General features: G+C 49.2%; 1 protein-coding gene across 1 annotated transcript; it reads right to left on the bottom strand.

The window, feature by feature from the left end:
• Positions 1-14,876: 14,876 nt before the first annotated feature.
• On the bottom strand, positions 14,877-18,230 carry LOC129713704 (dentin sialophosphoprotein-like). The gene is made up of 4 exons (XM_055662955.1): positions 18,213-18,230; positions 17,089-17,581; positions 16,692-17,042; positions 14,877-15,106 (listed from the first exon to the last, which is right to left on the bottom strand). The coding sequence occupies exons 1-4, from the start codon at positions 18,228-18,230 to the stop codon at positions 15,066-15,068; spliced, it is 903 nt and encodes a 300-aa protein (XP_055518930.1). The 3' UTR covers positions 14,877-15,065.
• Between the last annotated feature and the right edge of the window lie 521 nt (positions 18,231-18,751).

Consider the following 18,751-nt stretch of genomic DNA (forward strand, 5'->3'; position numbering starts at 1 on the left):
GTTCAGTATAGAGTCCACGCCAACCAGCGATCCCCGCACATTAACACTACCCTGATTCGCACCGGGGACAGTTTTACCTTCACACCAATTAACCCACAAACCACAATTCTTCAAGATATGCCTAACACCCGCTGAGTTTCTCCAGCTTTTTTGTGTAACCCACAAACCTGTACGTCTCCGGAATGCGGGCACAGCGGTAGAGTTGCTGCCTCACAGCGCCAAAGACCCGGGTTCAATCCTGACTGCGAGTGCTGCCTGTACGGAGTTTGCACGTTCTCCCCGTGACCTGTGTGCGTTTTCGCCGAGATCTTCGGTTTCCTCCCACACTCCAAAGGCGTGCAGGTTTGTAGGTTAATTGGCTGTGTGTGTACGTGTGTTTGTGTGTGTGTATATGTGTACGTGTGTGTGTGTGTGTGTGTGTGTGTGTGTGTGTGTGTGTGTGTGTGTGTGTGTGTGTGTGTGTGTGTGTGTGTGTGTGTGTGTGTGTGTGTGTGTGTGTGTGTGTGTGTAAAAATTGTCCCTAGTGTGTTCAGGGATAGTATTAGTGCGTGTGGATCGCTGGTGGGCCGAAGGGCCTGTTTCCGCTCTGAATCTCCAAACTAAACTAAAGTAAACTTCAGGAAGGAGATGAGGAGGAATTTCTTTAGTCAGAGGGTGGTGAATCTGTGGAATTCTTTGCCACAGACGGCTGTGGAGGCCAAGTCAACGGATATTTTTAAGGCAGAGATAGACAGATTCTTGATTAGTGCGGGTGTCAGGGGTTATGGGGAGAAGGCAGGAGAATGGGGTTGAGAGGGAGAGATAGATCAGCCACGGTTGAATGGCGGAGTGGACCTGATGGGCCGAATGGCCACATTCTGCTCCTGTGACTTCAGGATTTCTGACGGTGTAATTCCACAGACGGAGAGGAATGTTTCAGGCTGAAGGAGACAGAGCACGTCCTGGAAACTTAACGTCATTCCCACCCCCAGAAGGAAATTCCTCCCACAATCCACAAGGGAATTCCTCTCCACCGTGAAGGAAACTTTTCCCGCTGACGGAACAGTTTGCTCATTGGACGGCACGGTGGTGCAGCGGTAGAGTTGCTGCCTCACAGCCCCACGGAACCGAGTTCGATCCTGACCACAGGTGCTGCCTGTACGGAGTTTGCACGTGACCCACGTGGGTTTCCCCCGGGTGCTCCGGTTTCCTCCCACACTCCAGGTTTGTAGGTTAATAGGCTAGGTATAAATGTAAATTGTCCCACCTAGTGTGGGTGTAGGATAGAAACATAGAAACATAGAAATTAGGTGCAGGAGTAGGCCATTCGGCCCTTCGAGCCTGCACTGCCATTCAATATGATCATGGCTGATCATCCAACTCAGTATCCCGTACCTGCCTTCTCTCCATACCCTCTGATCCCCTTAGCCACAAGGGCCACATCTAACTGCCTCTTAAATATAGCCAATGAACTGGCCTCAACTACCCTCTGCGGCAGAGAGTTCCAGAGATTCACCACTCTCTGTGTGAAAAAAGTTCTTCTCATCTCGGTTTTAAAGGATTTCCCCCTTATCCTTAAGCTGTGACCCCTTGTCCTAGACTTCCCCAACATCAGGAGCACCGATAGTGTTAGTGTGCGGGGATCGCTGGTCGGCACGGACTCGGTGGGCCGAAGGGCCTGTTTCCACGCTGTATCTCAAAACTAAACTAAACTTGAAGTGTAGGGTCTCGTATTCATAGAGTGACACAGCGTGAAAACAGGCCCTTCGGCCCATCAGGCCAGTGCTGTCTATCGCCTCCTGTTTTCCCTTCTCTCCCACTAAGCCACTGAGAGGCGACACCAGGGGCAATTCGCAGTGGTTAGCTAATCTACCGAGGCAAACGTCTTAGAGGAGACCAAAGCATGGCAGCAATAGATCGGCTAGACGCACAGACTCTCGTGCCCAGAATGGGGGAATCGAGATCCAGAAATTCACCAGTTTAAGGTGAAGGGGAAAATATTTCATAGGAATCTCTGGGGTAACGTTTTCACACAAAGGGTGGTGGGTGCATGGATCGAGCTGCCGGAGGAGGTAGTTGAGGCTGGGGCTATCGGAATGTTTAAGATGCAATTAGGGGTTATGGATAGAAACATAGAAACCATGAAACACAATGAATGGCGTGCAGGAGTAGGCCATTCGGCCCTTCGAGCCTGCACCGCCATTCAATATGATCATGGCTCTGATCATCCAAAGGGTATCCCGAACCGTGCCTTCTCTCCATACCCCCTGATCCCCTTAGCCACAAGGAGCCACATCCAGCTCCCTCTTAAACCTAGCCATTCTCCAGCATCTGCAGTTCCTCAAACCCATTCCTCTGTGGCCAGAGATGTTGCCTGTCCCGCTGATTCACCAGCGTTTTGTCTGTCTGCAAAAAAGTTCTGCTCATCTGGGTTTTAAAGGATTTCCCCCTTATCCTTAAGCTGTGACCCCTTGTCCTGGACTTCCCCAACATCGGGAACAATCTTCCTGCATCTAGCCTGTCCAACCCCTTAAGAATTTTGTAAGTTTCTATAAGATCCCCTCTCAATCTCCTAAATTCTAGAGAGTATAAACCAACTCTATCCAGGTAGTTGAGGCATAACTATCGGAATCCTGACAAGAGGCAGGAAGGTCAGTCTGGTTACGACAGGTTTAGAGGGATTTGGGCCAAACGCGGGCAGGTGGGACTAGTGTAGATGGGGCATGTTGGTCGGCATGGGCAAGTCGGGCCCAAGGGACTGTTTCCACGCTGTATCACTCTATGACTATAACATCTACTCCTCTTGCCTGTTTCCTCAAGGATTCCAGGAATGAGTGGGTTAACATACGATGAGTGATCTCCGGCACTGGGCCTGTACTCGCTGGAGTTTAGAAGGATGAGTGGGGACCTCATTGAAACTTTCCGAATAGTGAAAGGCCTGGACAGAGTGGATGTGGAGAGGATGTTTCCACTAGTGGGAGAGTCTAGGACTAGAGGACACAGCCTCATAATTAAAGGACGTTCCGTTAGGAAGGAGACGAGGATGAATTTCTTTAGTCAGAGGGTGGCGAATCTGTGGAATTCTTTGCCACTGACGGCTGTGGAGGCCAAGTCAGTGGATATTTTTTAGGCAGAGATAAGGCAAGAATTCGTCATTAGTACGTCAAGGTGTCAGGGGTTATGGGGAGAAGGCAGGAGAATGGGGTTGGGAGGGAGAGATAGATCAGGCATGATTGAATGGCGGAGTAGACTTGATGGGCCGAATGGCCTAATTCTACTCCTATCACTTATGACCTTATGGCCTTATGAATGATTGGGTCCAGAAAGCTCACCAACACCTCCACTTGATTACAAGGCTTAGGAAGTTCGGCGTGTCCACAACAACTCTCACCAACTTCTACAGATGCGCTGGGGAAAGCATTTTATCGCGCTGGGGATGCACCGCAGTCTTGCTTTGCTCCAGCAAAGACCGAGAGAAACTGCAGAGAGTTGCGGACGCAGCCCAGACCATCGCACAAACCGACCTCCCATCCATTGCTTCCATCTGCACCTCACGCTGCCTCGACAAGGGCCCATCTCACCCAGAAGTGTGAAAACACACACACCTCCAGATTCGGGGACAGTTTCTTCCCGGCAGTTATCAGGCGACGGAACCATCCTACCACCAGCTAGAGAGAGGTCCCGGGCTACCATCTACCTCATTGGAGATCCCATGAGGTAGATGATAGCTCATTAATCATTTATCAGACTCTATCCTGCACTAAACGTTATTCCCTGTGTGCTGTGGACAGCACTATTGCCATCATATGTAGTCTAGACGTTTCGGGTCGAGAATGATGTATCATTCTTAACAGTCACTATATGTCATGTTGTCACTTGCGTGCGGAGCATCAGAGCAAATTCCTTGTATGTGAATACTTGGCCAATAAACTTATTCGTTCATTCATCTCCCTCATCTTTCCTCTTCTCCCTCCTCCATACATCTCTTCATTTTATCTCCTCACCTCGTACCATCTCTCCGCCCATCTCGTTCCCTCTCTCTCCCATCTCCCTCCATCTTGCTCCAGCTTTTTTCCACCCCCTTCTTCTCCCTTCCCATCTCCCCCTCCTCCCTCCCATTCCGTTCACTCCCCCCCCCCCCCCGCATCTCTCTACTTCTTCTCTCACTTTCCCAATCCTGTCTTTCCTCCCGCCACTCTCTCTCTCTCTCTCTCTCTCCCATCTTAAGGGGTTGAACAGGCTAGATGCAGGAAGATTATTTCCCGATGTTGGGGAAGTCCAGGACAAGGGGTCACACAGTTTAAGGATAAGGGGGAAATCTTTTAGGACCGAGATGAGAAAAACATTTTTCACACAGAGAGTGGTGAGTCTGTGGAATTCTCTGCCACAGAAGGTAGTTGAGGCCACAGTTCATTGGCTATATTTAAGAGGGAGTTAGATGTGGCCCTTGTGGGTAAAGGGATCATGGGGTATGGAGAGAAGGCAGGTACAGGATACTGAGTTGGTTGATCAGCCATGATCATATTGAATGGCGGTGCAGGCTCGAAGGGCCGAATGGCCTACTCCTGCACCTATTTTTCTATGTTTCTGTTTGTCTATGTTTCCCCTCTCTCCACTTCCCCTCTACTTCCCGGTGGTGCGGTCTGAAAGGAGGGTCTCGACCCGAAACGTCACCCATTCCTTCTCTCCAGAGATGCTGCCTGTCCCGCTGAGTTACTCCAGCGTTTAGTATCCATCACCCTGTGGTGGATGTGGATTATGACCCTCTGCTGCCCCCTCCTGGTCCTGCTCGGTCAGTCGAGCCAAAACGCCCTGGACCTTCAGTGAGGTGGAAGGAACTGCAGATGCTGGTTTACACCAAAGTCAGACGCAAAGTGCTGGAGTAACTCAGCGGGTCATGCAGCAACTCCGGAGAAAAGGAATAGGTGACGTTTTGGGTCGAGACCCTTCTTCAGACTGAGAGTCAGAGTTGACTAATCTTCTGGAATTTTTTGAGGATGTAACATAGAAACATAGATATTAGGTGCAGTAGGCCATTCGGCCCTTCGAGCCTGCACCGCCATTCAATATGATCATGGCTGATCATCCAACTCAGTATCCCGTACCTGCCTTCTCTCCATACCCCCTGATCCCCTTAGCCACAAGGGCCACATCTAACTCCCTCTTAAATATAGCCAATGAACTGGCCTCAACTACCCTCTGTGGCAGAGCGTTCCAGAGATTCACCACTCTCTGTGTGAAAAAAGTTCTTCTCATCTCGGTTTTAAAGGATTTCCCCCTTATCCTTAAACTGTGACCCCTTGTCCTGGACTTCCCCAACATCGGGAGCAATCTTCCTGCATCTAGCCTGTCCAACCCCTTAAGAATTTTGTAAGTTTCTATAAGATCCCCTCTCAATCTCCTAAATTCTAGAGAGTATAAACCAAGTCTATCCAGTCTTTCTTCATAAGACAGTCCTGACATCCCAGGAATCAGTCTGGTGAACCTTCTCTGCACTCCCTCTATGGCAATAATGTCCTTCCTCAGATTTGGAGACCAAAACTGTACGCAATACTCCAGGTGTGGTCTCACAAGTAGCAAGTAACAAGTAGAATGGATAAGGGAGAGCCAGTGGATGTGGTGTATCTGGACTTTCAAAAAGCCTTTGACAAGGTCCCACACAAGGGATTAGTGTGCAAAATTAGAGCACATGGTATTAGGGGTAGGGTATTGACATGGATCGAGAACTGATTGGCAGACAGGGATTAACGGGTCCTTTTCAGAATGGCAGACAGTGACTAGTGGGGTGCTGCAAGGCTCGGTGCTGGGACCCCAGTTATTTACAATATATATTAACAATTTAGACGAGGGAATTAAATGTGACATCTCCAAGTTTGCGGATGACACAAAGCTGGGTGGCAGTGTGAGCTGCGATGAGGATGCTATGAGGCTGCAGGGTGACTTGGATAAGCTGGGTGAGTGGGCAGATGCATGGCAGATGCAGTATAATGTGGATAAATGTGAGGTTATCCACTTTGGTGGCAAGAACAGGAAGGCAGATTATTATCTGAATGGTGTCAGATTAGGAGAAGGGGAGGTGCAACGAGACCTGGGTGTGCTTGTACATCAGTCACTGAAAGTAAGCATGCAGGTACAGCAGGCAGTGAAGAAAGCTAATGGCAGGTTGGCCTTCATAGCGAGAGGATTTGGGTTTAGGAGCAAGGAGTTCCTACTGCAGTTGTACAGGGCCCTGGTGAGACCACACCTAGAGTATTGTGTGCAGTTTTGGTCTCCTAATTTGATGAAGGACATTATTGCTATTGAGGGAGTGCAGCGTAGGTTCACCAGGTTAATTCCCGGGATGGCGGGACTGACATATGATGAAAGAATGGGTCGAATGGGCTTGCATTCACAGGAATTTAGAAGGATGAGATGGGGATCTTAAAGATACATTAAACATTCTTAAAGGATTGGACAGGATAAAAGCTGGAAAGATGTTCCCGATGGTACACAAAAATACTGGAGAAACTCAGCGGGTGCAGCAGCATCTATGGAGCGAAGGAAATAGGCGACGTTTCGGGCCGAAACCCTTCTTCAGGCTGATCTATATGTATCTCTACATCTTCCAGCATCTGCAGTTTCTTCTTGAACAAGATGTTCCCGATGATGGGGGAGTCCAGAACGAGGGGTCACAGTTTAAGAACAGAGAGGTTAGTGTGGGAATGGGAGGGGGAGTTGAAGCATTTGGGCAACCGGCAGATCAGGTAGGTCCAGGCGGACTGAGCGGAGGTGTTCAGCAAAACGATCGGCCAGTCTACATTTGGTCTTGCCGATGTATAAGAGTCCACACCTTGAACGGTTGCCGAACACTTCAACTCCCCTTCCCATTCCCACACTGACCTTTCTGTCCTGGGCCTCCTCCACTGTTAGAGTGAGGCCCAGCGCAAATTGGAGGAACAGCACCTCATATTTCGCTGACTTCTTTAACTTCAAGTAACCCTTGCATTTCCCTCTCTCTCCATTTCTCCCCCACCCTAGTCATTGCACTAGTTTCACTGTCACCGTGGTGGGTCTCGTTGTCTGCAACTCATTTTCACCTAGCCCATAGTTACTTTTCTGCAGATCTTTCAATCATTTGTTCTGCACCTCTCTACATCACCGTCTATATCTCTCGTTTTCCCTTCCCTCCCCTCCCCTGACTCTCAGTCTAGTTTTGGAGTTTAGAAGGATGAGAGGGAATATCTCATAGAAACATGTAAAATTATAAAAGGACTGGACAAGCTAGATGCAGGAAAAATGTTCCCAATGTTGGGCGAGTCCAGAACCAGGGGCCACACAGTCTTAGAATAAAGGGGAGGCCATTTAAGACTGAGGTGAGAAAAAACGTTTTCACCCAGAGAGTTGTGAATTTGTGGAATTCCCTGCCACAGAGGGCAGTGGAGGCCAAGTCACTGGATGGATTTAGGAGAGAGTTAGATAGAGCTCTTGGGGCTAGTGGAGTCAAGGGATATGGGGAGAAGGCAGGCACGGGTTATTGATTGGGGACGATCAGCCATGATCACAATGAATGGCGGTGCTGGCTCGAAGGGCCGAATGGCCTCCTCCAGCACCTATTTTCTCTGTTTCTCTGTTTCTCTCTCTGAAGAAGGGTTTCGGCCCGAAACGTTGCCTATTTCCTTCGCTCCACAGATGCTGCTGCACCCGCTGAGTTTCTCCAGCACTTTTGTCTACCTTCGATTTTCCAGCATCTGCAGTTCCTTCTTAAACCCATTCCTTTTGGTCCAGAGATGCTGCCTGTCCCGCTGAGTTACTCCAGCGTTTTGTGCGTCTGCAAAACCCAAACGAGAATATGCACATCTGGAACAAGGCATGATGTTTTCAAGAGAGAGTAATGCCCCTGTCCACCTGAACGGAAACCTCTGGAGACTTTGCCCCCCCCCCCACCCAAGGTTTCCGTGCGGTTCCCGTAGGTTGCAGGCGGTTGCCGGAGGTTGCAGGCAGTGGAAGCAGGTAGGGAGACTGACGAAAACCTCCGGGAACCGCACGGAAACCTTGGGTGGGGCGCAAAGTCTCCAGAGGTTTCCGTTCAGGTTTCCTAAGTGGGACAGGGGCATTAGATTTAGCTCTTGGGGCCAACAGAATCAAGGGATATGGGGGGAAAGCAAGGTGATTTTTGATGATCAGCCATGATTATATTGAATGGCGGTGCTGGCTTGAAGGGTCTACTCCTACACCTATTTTTCTATGTTTCTATGTTTCTAACCCCTACCCACTGCCCCCCACTAGTGGAGATAACCAGCGTAAAGGTGATGTCCCTTCAACCCTCCTCCATCGTGATGGGGAACCGACAGGAAAGGATACGTTTATGATTTAGCTTATTATTATTATTATTTATTATCAGGTGCCCCGAGGCTCAGCTCCTCCACTGGGCGTTGAGAGAAAGATACAGATGGTGGCACGGTGGTGCATCTGGCAGAGCTGCTGCCTCAGACCACCAGAGACTCCCGTTCGATCCTGATCTCGGGTGCTGTCTGTGCGGAGTTTGCACGTTCCCCCCGTGACCTGCGTGGGTTTTCTCCAGTTTCCCCTCACACTCCAAAGACGTGCAGGTTTGTAGGTTTCATTTGGCTTCGGTAAAAGTTCGACTGAAGAAGGTCCATCTGCCTCCTCAGATCCTGGTGAACTTCTACCGCTGCACCATCGAGAGCATCCTTACCAACTGCATCACAGTACGGTATGGCAACTGCTCTGTCTCCGACCGGAAGGCATTGCAGAGGGTGGTGAAAATTGCCCAACGCATCACCGGTTCCTCGCTCCCCTCCATTGAGTCTGTCCAAAGCAAGCGCTGTCTGCGGAGGGCGCTCAGCATCGCCAAGGACTGCTCTCACCCCAACCATGGACTGTTTACCCTCCTACCATCCGGGAGGCGCTACAGGTCTCTCCGTTGCCGAACCAGCAGGTCGAGGAACAGCTTCTTCCCGGCGGCTGTCACTCTACTCAACAACGTACCTCGGTGACTGCCAATCACCCCCCCCCCCCCCCCCGCCGGACACTTATTATTATTTATTCAAATCATATTCTATGTCGCTCTTCCAGGGAGATGCTAAATGCATTTCGTTGTCTCTGTACTGTACACTGACAATGACAATTAAAATTGAATCTGAATCTGAATCTGATCTGAATCTGAAGTGTAACTTGTCCCTAGTGCATAGGATCGCTGGCCGGTGCAGACTCAGTGGGCACAAGGGCCTGTATACGCGCCGTATCTCTGAACTAAACTAAATTAAAACGTCGCCTGACCTGCAGACAAAACCCCTTCAGGAGTTTGTCTGTTGCTCACGATTGCCCAGAGTAGGGGAATCGAGGACCAGAGGACATATGTTTAAGGTGAAGGGGAAAAGATTTAATTGGAATGTGTGGGGTAGATTTTTCACACAGAAGGTAGTGGGTGCGTGGAACAAGCTGCCAGAGGAGGTAACTGAGGCTGGGACTATCCTAATGTTTAAGAAACAGGTTAGACAGGTACATGGATGGAACAGGTTTGGAGGGATATGGACCAAGTGCAGGCAGGTGGGACTAGTGTAGCTGGGGCATGTTGGCTGAAGGGCCTGTTTGCACACTGTATCACTCTATCTCACCAGGGACTTCCTATCTCACCAGGAACTAACTTTACCGAACGTTTTTCCTTCCAATGTTTAATATGTAAAAGAATATGTGTGTGTGTTTATGATTGTGTCTATAGTTTGTTTGTTTGATTGTCTTTTTGCAGAGAGTCCGCGAGCATTGCCACTTTTCATTTCACTGCACATCTCGTATGTGTATGTGACGAATAAACTTGACTTGACTTGACTTGACTATGTCTATCCTGCAGCATCTGCAGTTACCAGTAGATCGATAGGTTGCGACGTTCATCACAGTAGTGACCACCAGGGGGCAGTCCCGGATCACCAACTCCCACAGATTGCATTTTATCGACCTGCTCCATCCAAGACACAGCCCAGACCATCACACAAACCCACCTCCCTCCTGTTGTGAGGGTCTCGACCGAAATGTTGGTCTGAAGAAGGGAACATCCCCCATCCCTTCTCTCCAGGGGATCACAGTTTAAGGATAAGGGGGAAGTCTTTTAGGACCGAGATGAGAAAAACATATTTCACACAGAGAGTGGTGAATCTGTGGAATTCTCCGCCACAGAATGTAGTTGAGGCCACACAGTTCATTGGCTATATTTAAGAGGGAGTTAGATGTTAGACTTGGTTTATACTCTCTAGAATTTAGGAGATTGAGAGGGGATCTTATAGAAACTTACAAAATTCTTAAGGAGTTGGACAGGCTAGATGCAGGAAGATTGTTCCCGATGTTAGGGAAGTCCAGGACAAGGGGTCACAGCTTAAGGATAAGGGGGAAATCTTTTAGGACCGAGATGAGAAAAACATTTTTCACACAGAGAGTGGTGAATCTGTGGAATTCTCCGCCACAGAATGTAGTTGAGGCTACACAGTTCATTGGCTATATTTAAGAGGGAGTTAGATGTGGCCCTTGTGGCTAAAGGGATCAGGGGGTATGGAGAGAAGGCAGGGATGGGATACTGAGTTGGATGATCAACCATGATCATATTGAATGGCGGTGCAGGCTCGAAGGGCCGAATGGCCTTTACTCCTGCACCTAATTTCTATGTTTCTATGTTTCCAGAGATCTTGCCCGTCCCACTGAGTTGCTCCAGCATTTTGTGTCTCCCTTCCATTGACTCCAACTACACCTCGGCAAGGCCAGCAGCATAAATCAAGGACCAGTCTCACCCCCGGTCACTCCCTCTTCTCCCCTCTCCCATCGGGCAAGAGGTACAGAAGTGTGAAAACGAACGCACACCTCCAGATTCAGGGGCAGTTTCATCCCGGCTGTTATCAGGCAACTGAACCATCCTATCATCAGCTAGAGTGTGGTCCTGACCTCCCATCTACCTCATTGGAGAGCTGTTTCCCCGACACTGCACACATACAGGTTTGTAAGTCCATTGGCTTCACTAAGAATGCAAATTGTCCTTTGTGTGTCGTCCGATAGTGGCTAGATCTGCAGGGACTCTTATCGAGGTGGGTAAAATCATGAGAGGAATAGATCGGGTAGAATCTCTTGCCCAGAGATGGGGAATCTAGGACCAGAGGACATAGGTTTAAGTTGAAGGGGAAAAGATTTAATGGGAATCTGAGGGGTAACTTTTTCATGGTGGGTGTATGGAACAAGCTGCCAGAGGAGGTAGTTGAGGCTGGGACTATCCCGAGGTTTAAGAAACAGTTAGACAGGTACATGGATAGGACAGGTATGGAGGGATATGGGCCAAAGGCAGGCAGGTGGGACTAGTGTAGCTGGGACATTGTTGGCCGGTGTGTGGGCAAGTTGGGCCGAAGGGCCTGTTTGCACACTGTATCTATCTGTATCTCTAAAGTATTTCTAAAGATGCTGGTATCAAATGAACTGCTGGAGCTTGGACAATAATCGGACTCTATCTTGCTCTAACTAGCATCCTTTATCCTTCATCTGTGTACCGTGGATGACTTAATTGTGATCATGTATTGTTTTTATTCGCTGGATAGCCATCAATAACCTTTCACTGTACCTCGGTACATGGGACAACAATGATAAACTAAGCTGAATTAAATCATTGTATGTATTGGTGTGGAGGGAGAGGAGACTGCAGATGCTGGAATCTTGAGTAAGATACAAACTGCAGGAGGAACTCAATAGACAGTAGGTGCAGGAGTAGGCCATTCGGCCCTTCGAGCCAGCACCGCCTTCAATGTGATCATGGCTGATCATCCACAATCAGTACCCCGTTCCTGCCTTCTCCCCATATCCTCATGACTCCACTATCTTTAAGAGCCCTATCTAGCTCTCTCTTGAAAGTATCCAGAGAACCGGCCTCCACCGCCCTCTGAGGCAGAGAATTCCACAGACTCACCACTCTCTGTGAGAAAAAGTGTTTCCTCGACTCGGTCCTAAATGGCTTACCCCTTATTCTTAAACTGTGTGGCCCCTGGTTCTGGACTCCCCCAACATTGGGAACATGTTTCCTGCCTCTAGTGTGTCCAAACCCTTAATAATCTTATATGTTTCAATGAGATCCCCTCTCATCCTTCTAAACTCCAGAGTGTACAAGCCCAGCTGCTTCATTCTCTCAGCATATGACAGTCCCGCCATCCCAGGAATTAACCTTGTAAACCTACGCTGTCGGTCAGGAGGGACATGGAGAGCCAACGTTTTGGATCGCGACCCCTCTGTGGGCAATTATTGCGGAAACCAGCAGGGGGCAGAGGCTGGGGTTCCACCACTAAATCCCGGACCCACCACTTGCTCCACTGCTCAAGACCAGTCTGTTTGTTTGAGAGGACACCAGGGGGGGGCAGCACTGAGCATCTGTGTAAGGGCAGGGTAAATGCAGAAAGAAAAAGACACAAAGTGCTGGAGTAACTCAGCGGATCTGGAGAACATGGATAGGCGACGTTTCAGGTCGGGATTTAGTGGTGGATTTCTAGTCTACAAAACTGACGCGCTGCAATGCAGGGACCACGTGGGTTTTCTCCGGGTGCTCCGGTTTCCTTTCAGATCCCAAAGACATACAGGTTTGTAGGTGAATTGGCTTCGGTGGCTCCAGTGTATGGCGTGGCACGAATGGTCGGCACTGACTCGGTGGGCCGAAGGGCTTTTTTCCGCACTGTACCTGAATGCACAGCCTTTAGAAAGGAGATGGGGAGGAATTTCTTTAGCCAGAGGGTGGTGAATCTGTGGAACTCATTGCCACAGACGGCTGTGGAGGCCAAGTCAGTGGATATTTTTAAGGCGGAGATAGATAGATTCTTGATTAGTACGGGTGTCAGGAGTTACGGGGAGAAGGCAGGAGAATGGGGTTAGATCAGATTGCCGTGATTGAATGGAGGAGTAGACTTGATGGGCCGAATGGCCTAATTCTGCTCCTAGAACTTATGAACCATCTCTAAGCTAAACTAACCAGTGCATACAAAATAAAGTATTTCACTGTAACTCGGTACCCGTGACAATAAGTCTTAACCTAGTGGAGCAGGGGTAGAGTTGCTGCCTCACGGCATCACAGACCCGGGTTCGATCCTGACCTCGGGTGCTGTCTGTGTGGAGTTTGCACGTTCCCCCCGTGACTGCATGGGTTTTCTCCCAAACTCCAAGGACGTGCAGGTTTTATTGGCTTCGGTAAAATGGTGAATAAATTGAACCCTAGTGTGTGTAGGATGGACAATAGACAATATGTGCAGGAGTAGGTCATTCAGCCCTTCGAGCCAGTACCGCCATTCAATGTGATCATGGCTGATCATCCCCAATCAGTACCCCGCTCCTGCCTTCTCCCCCATACCCCCTGACTCCGCTATCTTTAAGAGCCCTATCTAGCTCTCTCCTGAAAGCATCCAGAGAACCGGCCTCCACCGCCCTCTGAGGCAGAGAATTCCACAGACTCACCACTCTCTGTGAGAAAAAGTGTTTCCTCATCTCCGTTCTGAATGGCCAACCCCTTATTCTTAAACTGTGTGGCCCCTGGTTCTGGATTCCCCAACATCGGGAACATGTTTCCTGCCTCCAGCCTGTCCAAACCCTTAATAATCTGAAGAAGGGTTTTGGCCCGAAATGTTGCCTTTTTCCTTCGCTCCATAGATGCTGCTGCACCCGCTGAGTTTCTCCAGCTTTTTTGTGTACCTTAATAATCTTATACGTTTCAATAAGATATCCCTCTCGTCCTTCTAAACTCCAGAGTGTACAAGCCCAGCTGCTCCATTGTCTCAGCATATGACAGTCCCGCCATCCTGGGAATTAACCTTGTAAACCTACGCTGCACTCCCTCAATAGCAAGAATGTCCTTCCTCAAATCAGGGGACCAAAACTGCACACAATACTCCAGATAGCGCTAGTGTGCGGGGTGATCGCTGGTCGGCACGGACCCGTTGGGCCGAAGGGCTGTATATTTAGAGTCTAAAGACGCACTCTCGATTAGTGAGGGCTTCAAAGGTGACGGGGGAGAGAGAAGGCAGGAGAATGGGGTTGAGAATGGTGGCCGATTGGGAAAGGGGGAGATGCTGTGAGATCCGAATGGTATGTTAGCTTTCATTGCAAAAGGATTTGAGTATAGGAGCAGGGAGGTTCTACTGCAGTTGTACAGGGTCTTGGTGAGACCACACCTGGAGTATTGCGTACAGTTTTGGTCTCCAAATCTGAGGAAGGACATTATTGCCATAGAGGGAGTGCAGAGACGGTTCACCAGACTGATTCCTGGGATGTCAGGACTGTCTTATGAAGAAAGACTGGATAGACTTGGTTTATACTCTCTAGAATTTAGGAGATTGAGAGGGGATCTTATAGAAACTTACAAAATTCTTAAGGGGTTGGACAGGCTAGATGCAGGAAGATTGTTCCCGATGTTAGGGAAGTCCAGGACAAGGGGTCACAGCTTAAGGATAAGGGGGAAATCCTTTAAAACCGAGATGAGAAGAACTTTTTTCACACAGAGAGTGGTGAATCTCTGGAACTCTCTGCCGCAGAGGGTAGTTGAGGCCACAGTTCATTGGCTATATTCAGGAGGGAGTTAGATGTGGCCCTTGTGGCTAAGGGGATCAGGGGGTATGGAGAGAAGGCAGGTACGGGATACTGAGTTGGATGATCAGCCATAATCATATTGAATGGTGGTGCAGGCTCGAAGGGCCGAATGGCCTACTCCTGCACCTAATTTCTATGTTTCTATGTTTCTATGAGAGGGAGTGAGTGGTCGGCATGGACTCGGTGGGCCGAAGGGCCTGTTTCCGCTCCGTTTGACTGTACGACTCGATGACCAGGCATTGGGGTGACCATCGACGGCAGAAACCCCCCCCCCCGGAATCTCTACAAGTCTAAAAGGACCAGCCAGCTCACAGAACATTGCTTTATTGCGTTTGACACAGATTGAAGAACCACACTGTCGCCAGCTCCCCGCTCGGACACACATGAAGCGGGGATGAAGGCTTCTAAGTCGACACGACGATAGATGACTATTGATGACTATTGACAATTGCACACAGGAGCTGCGGAGGCCCCCACCCCGACAGGCCTCTGTCCCCTCAATGCTTGCCGCCCGTCTGTTTGCCATTCGTCTCCTTACCTGGAAAAGAAGGAAAAACCGGACGTTAGATCCCAGCTGATGATTCACGTTCGCAAGTACATGAGAAGGGAGGGAGAAGCAACAATAGACAATAGGTGCAGGAGTAGGCCATTCGGCCCTTCGAGCCTGCACCGCCATTCAATGTGATCATGGCTGATCATCCCCAATCAGTAACCCGTTCCTGCCTTCTCCCCCACATCCCCCGACTCCACTATCTTTAAGAGCCCTATCTAGCTCTCTCTTGAAAGGATCCAGAGAACCGGCCTCCACCGAGGCAGAGAATTCCACAGACTCACAACTCTCTGTGTGAGAAAAAGTGTTTCCTTGTCTCCGTTCTAAATGGCCCGACCCCTTATTCTTAAACTGTGTGGCCCCTGGTTCTGGACTCCCCCAACATCGGCCTCGATGTCACCTTTCCCCCAGCTAACAATGATCTGTTCTGCATTTTCCTTGATCTCATTGAAGTCCTCACTAATCGAGAGGGTGTCTTTAGACTCTAATTATACAGCCCTTCGGCCCAACTTTGATGTCTCAGTCTCACACCTTTCCTTTCCTTATCTCTGTGCCTCCCTCTCCCCTGACTCAGTCTGAAGAAGGGTCTCGACCCGAAACATCACCCCCTCCTTCAGGCAGAGATTGAGTTTATTGGGAGTAGGTTTAGCAGAGACTGCAGTTGTATAGGGCCTCTTGGTGAGACCCACCTTAGTGCAGTTGCAGTTTTGGTCTCCAAATCTGAGGTAGGACATTATTGCCATAGAGGGAGTGCAGAGAAGGTTCACCAGACTGATTCCTGGGATGTCAGGACTGTCTTATGAAGAAAGACTGGATAGACTTGGTTTATACTCTCTAGAATTTAGGAGATTGAGAGGGGATCTTATAGAAACTTAAAAAATATCTTAAGGGGTTGGACAGGCTAGATGCAGGACAGATTGTTCCCGATGTTGGGGAAGTCCGACAAGGGGTCACAGCTTAAAGATAAGGGGGAAATCCTTTAAAACCGAGACGAGGAGAACTTTTTTTCACACAGAGAGTGGTGAAAGGCTCTGGAACTCTCTGAGTCCACAGAGGGTAGTCGAGGCACAGTTCATGGGCTATATTTAAGAGGGAGTTAGATGTGGCCCTTGTGGCTAAGGGGATCAGAGGGTATGGAGAGAAGGCAGGTACGGGATACTGAGTTTGGATCAGCCCTCTGATCCTATCCTAATGGCGGTGCAACGCTCGAAGGGGTGGCCGAATGGCCTACTCCAAGAGGCCTAATTTCTATGTTTCTATGTTTCTATGCTGATGGGAACTGTCCCGCTGAGTTACCCAGCATTCTGTGTCTGTCTGCGATATGGACCACGAGCAGGTAGAGGTTAGTTAACTTGGTATCGTGTTTAGCAGAGACATAGTGGGCTGAAGGGCCTGTTTCTGTGCTGTACCTTAGAGGGATATTGGCCAAACACAGACAGCTGGGACTAGTGTAGATGGGGCATCTTGTTCGGCATGGGCCGAAGGGCCAGTTTCTGTGCCACATGACACCTGCATTGTTTTAAATTTATGCAATAATAAAATTAATGTTAAAAAACAGAAAATAGTACTCAACCTGAATCACTACTGCCACTGGATCCACTGGAGTCACTGGAGTCACTGGAATCACTGGAATCACTGGAATCACTTGATCCACTGGAGTCACTGGATCCACTGGAGTCACTGGAATCATTAGATTCACTGCTTTCACTGGAGTCACTCGAATCACTTGAGTCACTGGAATCATTAGATTCACTGCTTTCACTCGAATCACCAGAATCACTTGAATCTTTGCTATCACTGGAATCACTGGAATCACTGCTGTCATTGGAACCACTAGAGTCACTGGAACTGCTGGAGTCTTTGCTGTCACTCGAATCACTAGAGTCACTACTATCACTAGAGTCTCCTGAATCACTGGAATCACCTGCTATCACTGGAGTCACTACTATCACTGGAATCACTGGAATCACTGCTATCACTGGAGTCACTGGAGTCACTGGAATCACTGGAGTCACTGGAATCACTGCTATCACTGGAGTCACTGGAGTCACTGGAGTCACTGCTATCACTGGAGTCACTGCTGTCACTGGAGTCACTGCTATCACTGGAGTCACTGGAGTCACTGGAATCACTGGAATCACTGGAGTCACTGGAAATCACTGCTATCACTGGAGTCACTGGAGTCACTAGAATCACTGGAATCACTGCTATCACTGGAGTCACTAGAGTCTCCTGAATCACTGGAGTCACTGCTGTCACTGGAGTCACTGCTATCACTGGAGTCACTGCTATCACTGGAGTCACTGGAGTCACTGCTGTCACTGGAGTCACTGGAATCACTAGAGCCACTGGAATCACTGCTGTCACTGGAATCGCTGGAGTCACTGGAATCGCTGGAGTCACTGGAATCACTGGAATCACTGGAATCGCTGGAGTCTGGAATCGCTGGAATCGCTGGAATCGCTGGAATCACTGGAATCGCTGGAATCGCTGGAATCACTGGAATCGCTGGAATCACTGGAATCGCTGGAATCGCTGGAATCACTGGAGTCACTGGAATCTGCCAGTGCTGTACCTGGAATATTAAAGAACACAATTCAGATTTGGTTTGTGGACCATGAGTCTTGCACAGCAAGTGTAGATCTGCTGCCTCACACCGCCAGGGGGCGCCACAGGGACCTGTTTGTATGGAGTTTGTACATTCTCCCTGTGACCTGCGTGGGTTTTCTCCGGGTGCTCCAGTTTCCTCCCGCACTCCAAAGCCGTGCAGATTTGTAGGTTAATTGGCTCGGGTAAAATTGTAAATTGTCCCTAGTGTGTGTGTGTGTGCAGGGTAGGGTTAGTGTGCGGGGGCCGCTGGTCAGCACGGACTCGGTGGGCCGAAGGGCCTCTTTTGGCGTTGTATCTCTAAACTAAACTGAAGTCTACTCCGCCATTCACTCATGGCTGATCTATCTCTCCCTCTCAACCCCATTCTCCTGCCTTCTCCCCATAATCCCCGACACCCGTACTGTCAATCTCCGCCTTAAAAATATCCACTGACTTGGCCTCTACTGCCGTCTGTGGCAATGAGTTCCGAGATGGTGCACCAGACCTTCTCACTCGGGAACATTCTACTAGACAGTCTTACAGAGTTTGGAGTTGTTCATGATTGGAGCTTTATAGAATCTAATTCGAGACGACTAGAATACAATGCTGATGCAATGCTGAGGCTCTATAAGGTGTTTAAGAAGGAAATTGCAGATGCTGTGTGCAGGGGAGGTGGACAAAAGTGCGCTGGGGAAACTCAGCGGGTGCAGCAGCATCTATGGAGCGAAGGAAATAGGCGACGTTTTATCTCCGAAACCCAAGGGTTTTACTCCCAAAACGTCACCTATTTCCTTCGATCCATAGATGCTGCTGCCCTCTCAACAACCTGATTCTCCTGCATTTCCCCATGTACCTTAACACCCGTATATGATCAAGAATGAGTCTATCTCTCCTTCTAAACTCCAGAGTGTACAAGGCCAGCCGCTGCCGTCTCTCAGCATATGACAGTCCCGAGATGGTGCACCCGGAATTCTCACCTTGTAAACCTACTAGACAGTCAATACAAGGATGTCCTTCCTCAAATTGTTCATGACCAAAGCTTTA

This window comes from Leucoraja erinacea, chromosome 37, assembly GCF_028641065.1.
Source record: "Leucoraja erinacea ecotype New England chromosome 37, Leri_hhj_1, whole genome shotgun sequence".
Taxonomy (NCBI): Eukaryota; Metazoa; Chordata; class Chondrichthyes; order Rajiformes; family Rajidae; genus Leucoraja; species Leucoraja erinaceus.

What these genes read in the sequence shown, in the direction of transcription:
- LOC129713704 (XM_055662955.1), bottom strand. An exon ending in CAGTGACTCCAGTGATAGCA is followed by an intron (nt 17,043 to 17,088) that starts GTGATTCCAGTG and finishes CAGTGATAGCAG; the next exon opens with GTGATTCCAGTGATTCAGGA. An exon ending in CAGTGGCAGTAGTGATTCAG is followed by an intron (nt 15,107 to 16,691) that starts GTTGAGTACTAT and finishes CTTCTTTTCCAG; the next exon opens with GTAAGGAGACGAATGGCAAA.